Source organism: Aythya fuligula, chromosome 10 (genome assembly GCF_009819795.1).
Source record: "Aythya fuligula isolate bAytFul2 chromosome 10, bAytFul2.pri, whole genome shotgun sequence".
Lineage (NCBI taxonomy): Eukaryota > Metazoa > Chordata > Aves > Anseriformes > Anatidae > Aythya > Aythya fuligula.
In genome coordinates this window covers 5069146-5081309 of record NC_045568.1, presented here as the reverse complement: position 1 = coordinate 5081309, position 12164 = coordinate 5069146, and the positions used below count along the sequence as shown (strand labels likewise).

The 12164-nt window shown below is 36.7% G+C and overlaps 1 protein-coding gene across 3 annotated transcripts in view; it reads left to right on the top strand.

Moving 5' to 3' along the window:
- Nucleotides 1-12164, top strand: part of ATG7 (autophagy related 7) — a 102413-nt gene that overhangs the window by 17955 nt on the left and 72294 nt on the right. For all 3 annotated transcript variants that reach the window (XM_032194377.1, XM_032194375.1, XM_032194376.1), the window contains exons 13-17: nucleotides 1407-1601; nucleotides 5774-5977; nucleotides 6231-6346; nucleotides 7082-7157; nucleotides 10297-10377. In XM_032194377.1, the coding sequence (XP_032050268.1) occupies nucleotides 1407-1601; nucleotides 5774-5977; nucleotides 6231-6346; nucleotides 7082-7157; nucleotides 10297-10377 (672 nt within the window). The remainder of the gene's footprint in view (nucleotides 1-1406; nucleotides 1602-5773; nucleotides 5978-6230; nucleotides 6347-7081; nucleotides 7158-10296; nucleotides 10378-12164) is intronic.

Below are 12164 nucleotides of genomic sequence, written 5' to 3'. Positions count from 1 at the left end.
AGTGATTGCCCAGTGTCTGTACTGATGGTGCAGATTCTGGGCTGTCGTAGCGGGGACAAAGTGGAGTTACTCTGTTAAGAGCATTGTAGTTCACCTTGGACTCCACATTTTGCTCCTGTAGGAGATCTGAAAAAAAAGAAAGCATCCTTTTGCTATCATTGATGAAAATATTACCCAAATGAATTTCTCCAAGTTGATATATTTGTTGTTGGGTTAGCTGATACTTTTTTTTTTTTGTTTAGGGATGAGTATGATATGTAGAATGTATACTTGTTTCTTCTGGTTGTTTAGCTCACCTGGATTTATGATTTGTGCGTGCACTTGGAGTATAGAAAATTGCTTTCCACCAACCTTTCTTCTCTCTCCATGTGATTTTTTTTTTTTTCCATGTGATTTTGTTTGGTTCATCAAGCTTTTAAATTTTGGCTTTAAAATTGTTAGTTGCTTAAGGTACAGTGATAGCCTTGGGTAAGGCCTATGCTTCTGCAACACAAATGGAGGATCAATTGTTCTCTGATACCAGATGGCTGACAGATTGTGTTAGTGTGTTTCCAAATGAGGGAGCGAGTTGTTTACATTGTATATGCTTATTTGGCTCTTTAGCTATTTTCTGCTCAATATGTTTTATCCAAATACGGAGTTGGAAGAGATGAATGTTTCTGCAATACGAACAAGCTCTTTGAGTATCTGTGCAATGTGAGCCTCCAGGCAGCCAAGGTCTGGAGTCTCAAGTCTCAAAAGTGGTTTTCTTACGTATCAAGTTCATGTATGGCTGGTGAAATTACATGAAAATCAATCAAGACTATTGTTCTTCTCTGAATGAATTTAAAACATGAGAATGGATATGTTGTATCCATCTTAGTGTAACTGAATTGATATTCAATATTAAATATAAACTTAATAGTGTCCATCCTGTTAACGTTGTGCGTAAAGTGGCTGCAAAGACAATCCAGGTTTTGCATAACTTCAATATTATGGTAATTGTAAGAAAGATCCATCTTCTTGCTTTTCTTGTGATGTTTGTTCCCTCTGGGACTAGAAGCAGTTTAGCTATCTTCTGGCAGTGATTTGTTAGACCTAATTAGCCTCCTGAGAGGCTGGGATGTTAGTTCAGGCACAGAGCCACCTGAACATCATTGGTTTGCTCTCATGATCCAAACTATCCAAACTTGTGTTGAGCTGCTCTGTTTTTGGATAAATATAGCAGCTGAGACTACCATTCACTCAAACTTTTGCTCTGTGCTTTAGTTTGTAGTACTGATACACTAAGAGATACAAAGAATAAAGTTGCCATTCTGCCAAACAGTAATTAAATTTATATTCTACAACTTGTATTGCACTTAGAATTATTATAATGTGTTATTTTTTTCTATTAAGTCACATGTTTATTTTTTATTTCCATGCAGAATTCAGAAGGCTATAACATGAGCATCCCTATGCCTGGCCACCCAGTGAATTTTTCTGAAGTAACGATGGCACAAGCACGGAAGGATGTGGCTACACTTGAAGAGCTTATTGATGCTCATGATGTTGTTTTCCTACTTATGGACACTAGAGAGAGTCGGTGGCTCCCAGCTGTTATTGCAGCCAGCAAGAGGAAGGTAGTGTATTACACATTAATAAACAAGAGCTGAAATATAGTGACAAGGAGGTTAGCAATCGGCCGTATATACCTAAAAGACCCATATGGGGCATTGAAACGTTTTATCAGTCTGTTATGACTGTGCAAAGATGTTGTCTTGCTTTCTGTATCCTCAAAGGTTCTGTATAAGACAGAAGGAGAATGTTGAAGGGAAGAAATAGGTACTTCAATCACAGAAGCATATAGATTGAAAGGGTCCTCTGGCGATGATCTGATCCAAATCCCTGTTTGATTTAGGGCCAGCTTACGGCATGTTGCTCAAGGTCTTCTCTAGTCATCATCTTTTGAGCATCTCTAAGGGGAGATAGTGCATAGTAAAGTGGCTAAGAGAAGTGACTTTATATAAGAGAAACATTGTAAGGAGGACTAAATCCATTAAAATAATAAATGACTGAAAGGGGATGTGAACTCTAGCAACTTGTTTGAAACTATATTTTCAAAATTTATCTAAAATGTGAAAAACAGAGTGCGTTCTGAACTGAAAACGCACATCAGCACTTTTGGTCAAAAGTTAATTTTTTTTCCTAATTACCTTATCTGATATATGCTGTTGTGCTGAGCCGATGCATCTAAACTCTGTACATGACTCTTTATCAGGTAATGCAGAAATAGCTAAAGCAATCAACAATGTATCAGCAATATTGTCATGTTAGACATAGAAATGACATGATAGGGCTACAGTACATGAAATTAAGATCTTGAATTCTTATATTAAAAAGGAGTATCCTAAACTTTATATTCTGTATAGTTAATATTATAGGAGATCGGTAACGCTATATGCATAAGCGTTAACGTGGTCAAAATGTCAAAACATCTTTTGTGATAGGTGTACATGAAGCAGATTGAGAAGTTATGTATAAGCTTAACAGAAATGTTTCCAGGAGAGTCACAGAAGCATTTGGGGAGAATAGTTTGAGCCACTTTTGCCATGTTCTACAAATCAGATATCTGAATCAGATACGGATAGAGGAGACTTTAATTTTATTTGAATATTCTTGAAGACAACATGGCATCCAAACTTTTCCTGTGAAAGAATATTCTAAATCACACAGGAAACTGCATAGTTCTCTCAATTACTACAGTGGGAAAATAGTGTTTTGTAGAATCCAACTAATTTATCCTGAATATTTATTTCCTTTTCCACTGTGACATAGACCTTTGTAAAACAGTCTCTACTAATCCTGATATTTCTTAATTTAGGAATTGTGCAGTTTCATGTTTGCTCAGATAAAATAGCACAATTGGAAAATACCCATGTTAAGCTTTGAAGATGTCAGCTTAACTGCAGTGCACATCCTGTGTGTTTTGTGGCACAAATGTAATGATGTCCATAGCAATTTAAGTTGCGAACTTAACAGTAAAAGAAAACAGTACATGTGACAGGGCTGTGTCAATGTTATTGGATATATATATATCCAATTATATATATATATAATTTCTTCAGTGGTTTTTCAGCTATGGCAACTCTAGTTTCCTAATCCTTAGTAGTTGTGTGTGGTTTCTTCTGTTTGTGTGTTGCACCTGGGGCACAACAACCCCAAGCAGAGCTACAGGCTGGGAGATGAGTGGTTGGAGAGCTGCCAGGCAGAGAAGGACCTGGGAGTGATGGTGGATAGTCAGCTGAATATGAGCCAGCAGTGTGCTCAGGTGGCCAAGAAGGCCAACGGCATCCTGGCTTGTATAAGAAGCAGTGTGGCCAGCAGGGCTAGGGAGGTGATCGTCCCCCTGTACTCGGCTCTGGTGAGGCCGCACCTCGAGTACTGTGTTCAGTTTTGGGCCCCTCGCTACAAGAAGGACATCGAGGTGCTTGAGCGGGTGCAGAGAAGGGCGACGAAGCTGGTGAGGGGCCTGGAGAACAAGTCCTACGAGGAGCGGCTGAGGGAGCTGGGCTTGTTCAGCCTGGAGAAGAGGAGGCTCAGGGGCGACCTTATCGCTCTCTACAGGTACCTCAAGGGAGGCTGTAGTGAGGTGGGGGTTGGCCTGTTCTCCCACGTGCCTGGTGACAGGACGAGGGGGAATGGGCTTAAGTTGAGCCAGGGGAGTTTTAGGTTAGATATTAGGAAGAACTTCTTTACTGAAAGGGTTGTGAGGCATTGGAACGGGCTGCCCAGGGAAGTGGTGGAGTCACCATCCCTGGAAGTCTTTAAAAGACGTTTAGATGTAGAGCTTAGGGATATGGTTTAGTGGGGACTGCTAGCGTTAGGTCAGAGGTTGGACTTGGTGATCTTGGAGGTCTCGTCCAGCCTAGATGATTCTGTGATTCTGTTTTCATAAAAAGTGAAGAGTGCAAAGGAGAGAATACAGATTTTTGGTATTTGCAAATTAGTTTTATCTTGTAATTTCAAGTATATTCCCCTTTCTCCTCATGTTTGTTCTTCTGAACTTAACTGAATTTCCTCTGGTCCTGTTTTGCAAGCAAGAAAGATTTTTTTCAAATCATTTAACAAATGAAAACAGTAAGTAAAACTCTCCTTTTCAGTTTTGTTTTACAAAAGCCAGGAATATAGTTTGTTCTTTCTTAATTGACATTACTTATGGTATTTCATATGCCAAATTAAAACGTTATTCAATTTCCTCAGGTTAAGCATTACAAACAAGTAACCACTAAAGTTAGAGTGTATTTTCTTTAATTCTTTATCTTAAGTCAATTTAAAGAGATTTCTGATCCTAAGCAATAGCTCTATATACCAAAGTTGTCTTTGGTACTGTACTTTGAGGCCAAATTTCTTAATTTCTTCGATAGTTCTGTGCTGTTAGCTTAGTGCCTAACTTAGTGTCTGACTGCATCACTGTTATTTCATTTTCATAAGATCACTGATGTATGCAGATGGGATTCTCTGTCACCAGATACGCACAGCACGGAAACCTCAAGGCCTCCCAGCTGAAATGCTTGGCATCAGCTTTTCAATGTACTTTGTGTTAAGCATATAATGAGAGCTATACTTCAAATGTGAATTTGTAGAGCAGCTGCAAATCTAAAGTACTGCTGAAGTTTTGACCTTAAGGTCTCAAAACAGGCATGTGGGGAAAAATGAAGAACATTGTGATAATCTGTAAATTTATCTATAAAGGGGTACATGGGTAGAAATAAGAGTCAGTTTCCCCACGGGGTTATCATTCAGTTGCCTTAATGATCTTGCATCTACCTGCAGTCCTTCCTCCCAAAACAACTTAAGTTTAAGGACAGTTTAAGGACTGGTTCTCTGATATTCTGGTCATAACAAAAACTTTATCTGCTTAACTTTTATATAAACTTCAGATTACTCTCAGCACTTGTCACAAGCTGAAGGGGAAAATGATGACAAAGCAATCATGCATCATTGCTGCTTGTGGCCTCCATGTGACTAAACAGATGCATATGAAGACCATAAGTAACAATTGCTTTCCTCTCTGAGCAGGATTTTTGGGGATAACAGAAGTCACATAGAAGTGTTTAAAGTGTTATATTGGAGCACAGTGAAGTGAAAGAATACATTCTGAGAATCTCAGATGGTATGAAAGCTTGTTCTGATAGCCACTGTGATACTTAAATGGCATTTGAAATATTGTAGCACTCAGAGTTTCAATGTTTGGTATAGAACATGCAGCAAACTGGAGAATAAATTCTAAGCGGGAACCAAAATAAGATGTTCCAGTAACAGTACTAATTGCTGTGTGAAAATTGGGCCAAATATGAATATATGGGTGTTGATCCATTTCAGTGCATAACTGCTCCAGTAACGTCAGTGAGGCACTGAATGTTACTGTGAAGTTGCCTTCAAATGTTAACTAAAGCAACACATTTATGGAGTTCCTGTGCCAGTGTTATCTGCAAGTGTACATAAGTTCGTGCAAAGAAAAAAGGAAGTCATTCATTTGCATCACCTTGCCCTGAAATTGTCCCCTAATTGTGGACTTCTGAAGCAATTTAGCATTTTTTTAAATGCATTACAGTGGGAATTTTCCACATATCAGAGAATCTGGTTTGGGGTTTGCTGTTTTTGTGGCTAGGATGATGGATAGGTGGTGAGGTTGTCTGTATACAGATTTTTTTGTTTTGTTTTTGACGCTTACAGTGAACCTCGAGGCCTTTTTTCCTCCTCCCCTTTAAAGCTCAGTTCAAATTTGTTCTTCTGTCTTTATTCTTCATAGCTGGTCATCAATGCTGCACTGGGATTTGACACATTTGTTGTTATGAGACATGGACTAAAGAAACCAAAACAGCAAGAATCTGGTGATTCGTGTTTCAGCAATGCCTCCAGTTCTTCTGACCTGTTGGGATCATCACTCTTTTCAAATATCCCTGGCTATAAACTGGGTTGCTATTTCTGCAATGATGTTGTGGCACCAGGGGATGTGAGTAGAACCTTATGCAAATGGTGGTGATTATGCATCTCTTTCATTGTGAATTGAATTCTTATTTCTTTTAAATGGTATTTTGTCAGGGATCCTTTTAATGTTGAAGTATAGATGACTAAAAAATAGTTCATATTTTATTTGGAACATCAAATAAATGAATTGCACATAACTGAAGATGTTTTGTGTAGTAGAGCAGCTAATTACTTTTGAGTTACTTTTTTCTTTTTTTTAGAATTGTCTATCTTTGTAGTCCACCAGGGATCGGACATTGGATCAGCAGTGTACAGTCAGTCGACCTGGATTGGCAATGATAGCTGGAGCTCTTGCAGTGGAATTAATGGTTTCTGTTTTACAGCATCCAGAAGGGTGAGTCATTTCTGAGACATGGAGTGGTGTTTAAGAGATGTTCTCTGAGAAATAAGAGGTTTTTTTAATATAATCTTCTGGGAGAAGGAAGAGGGAAGTACACATTAAGTAGGGCAATTCTGTAATGTGTGATGTTGCCTGTAAGTTAATCTAATTTATAGGCCATATCTTCTGTTACTGTAATTTAACAGTATTAAGAGAACTGAATGATCAAATCTATATATAATTTTTTTTTTTGTATTGGAGATTGGCAGTTTTCCCTCCTTCTGAGCTCAACAGTAGAAAAGTACTGAGAATATTTCAGAAGAACAGCGTGTTTCCTGTTACTAGATCTTGGGATTCCTTTGCTGAAGAGTGTGTTTTAGTGTAATGAGGAACTGTAATAACCACTTCTGTCACACAAAGGGCTTTCAGATAAGCAAAGTGTTTCAAAATCTTAGCTAAAATTATGTGGGCTTAATTCAGAAATGACTCTGGAAAATTCTGTAACCTGAAATTTAGACTTGTTTTTCTTTTTAAAAATCTTTGAAAGAGAAGGAAAGCTAGGTTTGGATATGAGTATGTTACAAGTCTCCAAGTTCTGAAAAAGGATTTTTGTATTTTCCTGCTGAAGCCTGGTTACTACTATGAAACAGACTTTCTAGGTTCTAAACTGCAACCTGTAATGAAATGTATGGTAACTTACTGTTCAGTATGTTGTCGTTGTTCTGACTTTGATTCTTGGATTTTTGGCAGTGGTTATGCTGTGGCCAGCAGTAGTGATGATAGAATGAATGAACCACCTACTTCTCTTGGACTTGTTCCTCATCAGGTAAGTAATCTGTGAGTAAATGTTTTTGTTTAAAAGCTGGGTACTGATATAAGACCCATATCGCAGCCTGTTTCCTTAATAGAATACACTGTATGCTGATCTGATTCTTTTCCCACAAGGACTGAGTCTCTATGTTTGGTTTAAAAATAAATAAGAAGCCATCATAAAAGCCAAGGCTGTAGTGTTCCTGGTAATGTTTCTGTCCCAACACTGCCTACTTAGCAGGAATTTATTTGGACAGAGGAATCCCCTAACAGGCAACATTTAAATATGTAACCTTTGACTTTTCCCTATCAGAGCTGAGACTGTGAGCATCTCAAAGTCGCTCTAATTTTCTTTTTAAATTCACTCTTAGGTTGAAAAATAATGTTAAAATTCAGCCAACATCTATTATAGTTCTCTAAAATATTCATGCATTTTGGATGCAGTACATCAGTCTTTATTTTGTTCTACTCAACCCAAACTCGAGTTACAGATTAGTGTTTAAGGTACTATTTTCACGATAACAAAGACAAGTCTATCCAGTATATCGATACGCTCTTTCGAAATACTACCCTGTTGATCTTACCCACTTAATCAGATATCCTGTGATGTATCACTGGGAATTTAAAGTCTTTTGCTCCTCTTGCTTTATATTGCTTATCTGAGTATCTCTTTGTTCAGATGCATCTGTTGTATAAATAATTCTTTTTTTGTTTATAAATGATGTCTTTGGATTCTCTTTGTTTTTTGTGTGCTCAGAGTGAATCTTAATTCAGAAAAAGACAAAGGTACTACTGTGCTTTCTTTTGTGATGTCCAGGTAATCACAGAGAAGTCTACATAAAGTTAGTCTAATTTTGTTTATAATTTTATGTAGTAACCAGTATTTACATATGGATCATGTTTTACAGTGGGGTTCCCTGGGCTTTATCTGTTTTTTTTCTCTGTTAACTCCGGAATCTCTCCAGTTCTCTCTCAAGTGTGTGTCTCTCTATGCATCTCCTTGTTACAGTGGGCACTGTCAGCTACAGCATTGGTAGAGAATATCCTGTTCTCCACAGACTTGTTTTGATCCTGTCAGAGTACCTTGTAACAACTATCTGTCCTCATTGGTGTTCATAATCCATAATCTGCTCATCTGGAAAGTTATCAACAGTTTCTGGCTTTGGTGTTAATTGATTTGTTTGTAACTTTCACAATGACAAGTTGTTTGCAGTCAGGGCACTCCATTATAAACTGAGTTACTCCCTTAACCCTCTTGTAGCTAATATGCTAATGCTATTGTCAACAAGACCCAACCTGAGACAACTGCTGCAGTATCTTTTTGCTTTCCTATCTCAAGAGAAAGAGCCAAATCTGTCTGTCACTCATTTGATGATCCAGGATAATCTCCTGATTTAGTTCTGAATAAGATTTTGCTTTCTTAGTTGAAAACTGTATGGCATAATTAAAATCTTTCATAGTTTTCTGTAATCATCTTGATGCTTTCCTCTGATATGAAATAATGCTGAGGTGTTCGTTTTTAAAAGTAATGTCAATAATTTTGAAAGTTAAAATTTTGAGTCTTGTTTTACAAGGAGACTTTGTTTCAAAATTATGGCTTTATTCCAAACCTCTGGAAAACAGTTCTGAACTTTCTCTTAGCATCTAAGAAAAGCAATTTTTTTCCAAAGGAAAGCTAGAAATAGGAAGGTATTTAGCATATACTTTAGGAAATTTACTCCTTTCTACTCGAAAAATAATTTTATATATTTCCTTATGAGAATGTTGAGACTCTAGTCAGATGTGTCTGCCATTTTTTTATACTGCATGTGAAATCACATAGGGGTATTTTTCTGTTTTGGGCTATACTTTAGAGATCAGATTAAAGTCCATATTTGAGGTGGATCATATCTTGCTATTAAGTTATCACTTGTCAACTGTATATCTGTTTTCACGCTTGTGTAGTGACTGTCGTGAATGTCTTCTCTAGTTAGACATTCTAACGCGTTTAGTAGATATAGATGGTAAAGCATGTTTTTGAAATATCACGACAACTAATTTTACAGCTGCTGGTTTATTTGAGCAGTCATCCATCAAATCAATTCAGAGAGCACGCTACTTTCTCTAGGAATCTAGAATTAATGTACTTTCTGGTGTGTGTTTGTGGTGTTCTGTGGTTATTTTATTAGCAGTCCTCAGTATTGAGAACTTGTTCCTTAGTGGCTAATAAATTCTGTACACTCATAGTCTTTGTCATAAGTGAACCAAACATATTTCCAGGGAGTGTCTTGGAGTTCCCAAGATAACAGAAATACAAAACATGTGGTGTCAGAAAGACTTGATTTTCTTGTTTTCCTCTTTTCCTGGGTGTGGTTTGTGGTTGAGAATGACTGCATTTTTGCATTCTAACATTGTGGATAGCTTGTTTTTCCTACAAAATTGTCGTGGAGTTAATGCTATTTAAGTTGCTAGTGGCTTCCAAGATGTGTGCCATTGCAACTGCATTAAATGTGTAGAGTGTGTTTTGAAAGTGTTTTCTATGATAGACTTCCATGTTAATTCAAGCATTATTACTTGTATTGCAGAGCTACCTAAGTTCTGTTCTTAGTGAGCGCTCTCTGTCATAGCAGACCTTTAAAAGCACAGAGTAAAAAGAATAATCAATGTTACAGAGTTTCAGAGTTCAGTCAAACCAGTCACCCTGTTTGCAGAGCTATCCCTGTTACAAGAAACTATGGTCTAGAATTTTAAAACTAAGTATCACTAATATTGTATTAACAGCATAATTTAGTCATGTACAACAGTAATTTTTTCCCATCCCTATAACATGTTTTTCAGATTGTGTTTATCTTGTTATACCATGGCTTTTTGGGAACTGGAAAACTAAGTAAAAAATAAACTCAAACTGCAGGTGGTGCTGTGCCTCTATGTTTAAACAGTCTTGTGTTCAGACAGTTGTACCATTATTTATATATAGAAAAACATCAATATATGCTGTGTATAAATTCAGTACAGCTGGTGGTGGTGGTCTTCATTGTGTTAGACCATTACTACCCTAGTTACAGCTGTTCTTCATCGTTATACTGAATGTGTCCAACTCAGAGAATTTTGGAAGTATGTTTTTTATAATTATAAAAGTGTTGTTTTTTGTTTTTGTTTTTTTTTTTTTCTTCCAGATCCGTGGGTTTTTATCAAGATTTGATAATGTTCTGCCGGTCAGCCTGGCATTTGATAAGTGCACAGCCTGTTCCCCCAAAGTAAGTCTGAGTTTTCACTGTACTTTGTCTATATACAGAATGTTTTGCTCTAGGTCAGTCTTGTGAAGCCAAGGTCTGCTTTGTATTTAACATTTTCTTAGGGCTTGGAATCTGTGTTCTCATTTCTTGCTAAAGTTCTTGTTGCCCTCATGCACATTTTTTAGCTGTTTTCCAATTTTCATTTTTTTTTGCATAACCTGTCAGCATGCTATCTCCACAAACATTTTGCTCACAGCTGGATGAAAGCAGAGATTAGAGATGACACATTTCTAAAAAGTTAATCATGTATGTACTGTTAAATGCTTCTAACTTTATAGGAAGAAATAAAATTGCCATTTTTGTCTAAGAAATTATTTCTGATGTCCAGGGAGTAAATGTATCTGTTTAAATGTCTTGAAGTTAATATTGTTACAAATACGTGAAGTTGTCTAAATTTGTGTTCTATGGTATAAAACAATATATAAGAAATACATAAGAAAAAAAGTACTTCCATAACGTTTCTTTATTGAAAAAAACTGTTTCATTTTGATGCTAGTGTTGACAGTCCTGAGTCACCTAATGGATTTACAGCTGTTGCTAGGATCTGAGCTATGTCTTGCCAGAACACTAGGGCAGCCCGCTAATGTGTCTGTGTGAGGCCTCCTCTTCAGTCTTGGATTGTTTTCCTGTATTGTGGCCTTAAAGTTTTTCTGGCAAGTTTTCTATGGCAGTGTAGTGCAAGCTTAAGAAGCTTTGACTGGGATATCTCAATATGAAGATTCAGAAGTTTTGACTCATGATTTGGCCTGCTTGGGAGTGCCATTAATTTAGTTAACTTTTATGTACCTAGGGACTTATTGCAAGAATTTCTTTCCATTGTTTCCACTGCAGTTATCCTTCCTGTTTCAAATAGCTATCAAAAACTCTTGAGGGACTATCATTTTTTGAGACTTTAAGATGTCTTGCAGAAATTCTTCTCTTACAGAATTCTTGTTATTTCTCCAGTCTGTCCTGGTACATTTGACAAGTTTTGGTGGAATTTCTATGTCCATTTTCTCCTCAAAAGTTCAACCATGAAACTTAAAACTGCAGTTATTTTTTAAGCAATGTGTATCTACCCTCTTGAATAGCTAAAAGCACAGCAGTAGTTAGAAGTGATAAAAATTTTAAAACAAGCTTGCTTTCTTTTTTCGTTTTATTTCTGATTTAGGGACATATTGATATATGAAAACATACATTGATGTAGATAAATTAAATGCAGGTATCAATTTTTTGTTAGCAAATCATTTCCTCTTGGAGGTCATTTTAAGAGAGCTCTGTTTTAAATAAACAGACTTGATGATTTAATAAAAACTGACTTGGATTTTAGCAGCTGTGCTATTCCCAGAGAGATCGCTTTTCATGTGGTTTGAGTATTAAATTACTTTTGTGCTGAAAAGGTTGCTTCATTGGCGCACGTATTTCCTTACAGTAGAAACACAGCATTTGTTTACTTTGCTAACTTTCTGTTTATTAGCATAAGAATATGTCACCCTGTATTATCTGGAAATCTGATGCTGATACTTTGAAATGACAAATCCAATTACTATTTAATTGCAGCCTGTGCGTTGTTGTTGCTTTTTTATAAGAGCATTTATGTCAGATTTGCTGTAGATTCAAACTTTTAGTAAGGAGAGAAGTGGCTTTTCTGATATAATTGAATTTGCTGGTACCTCATCTTTTTTCTTATGTCAGCATTCCCATTCTCGAGCTCTTGTCATTAGTTTTATGTTTGAAGAGTTCAAGTGACTAAGGAATTCTTAAAAAAT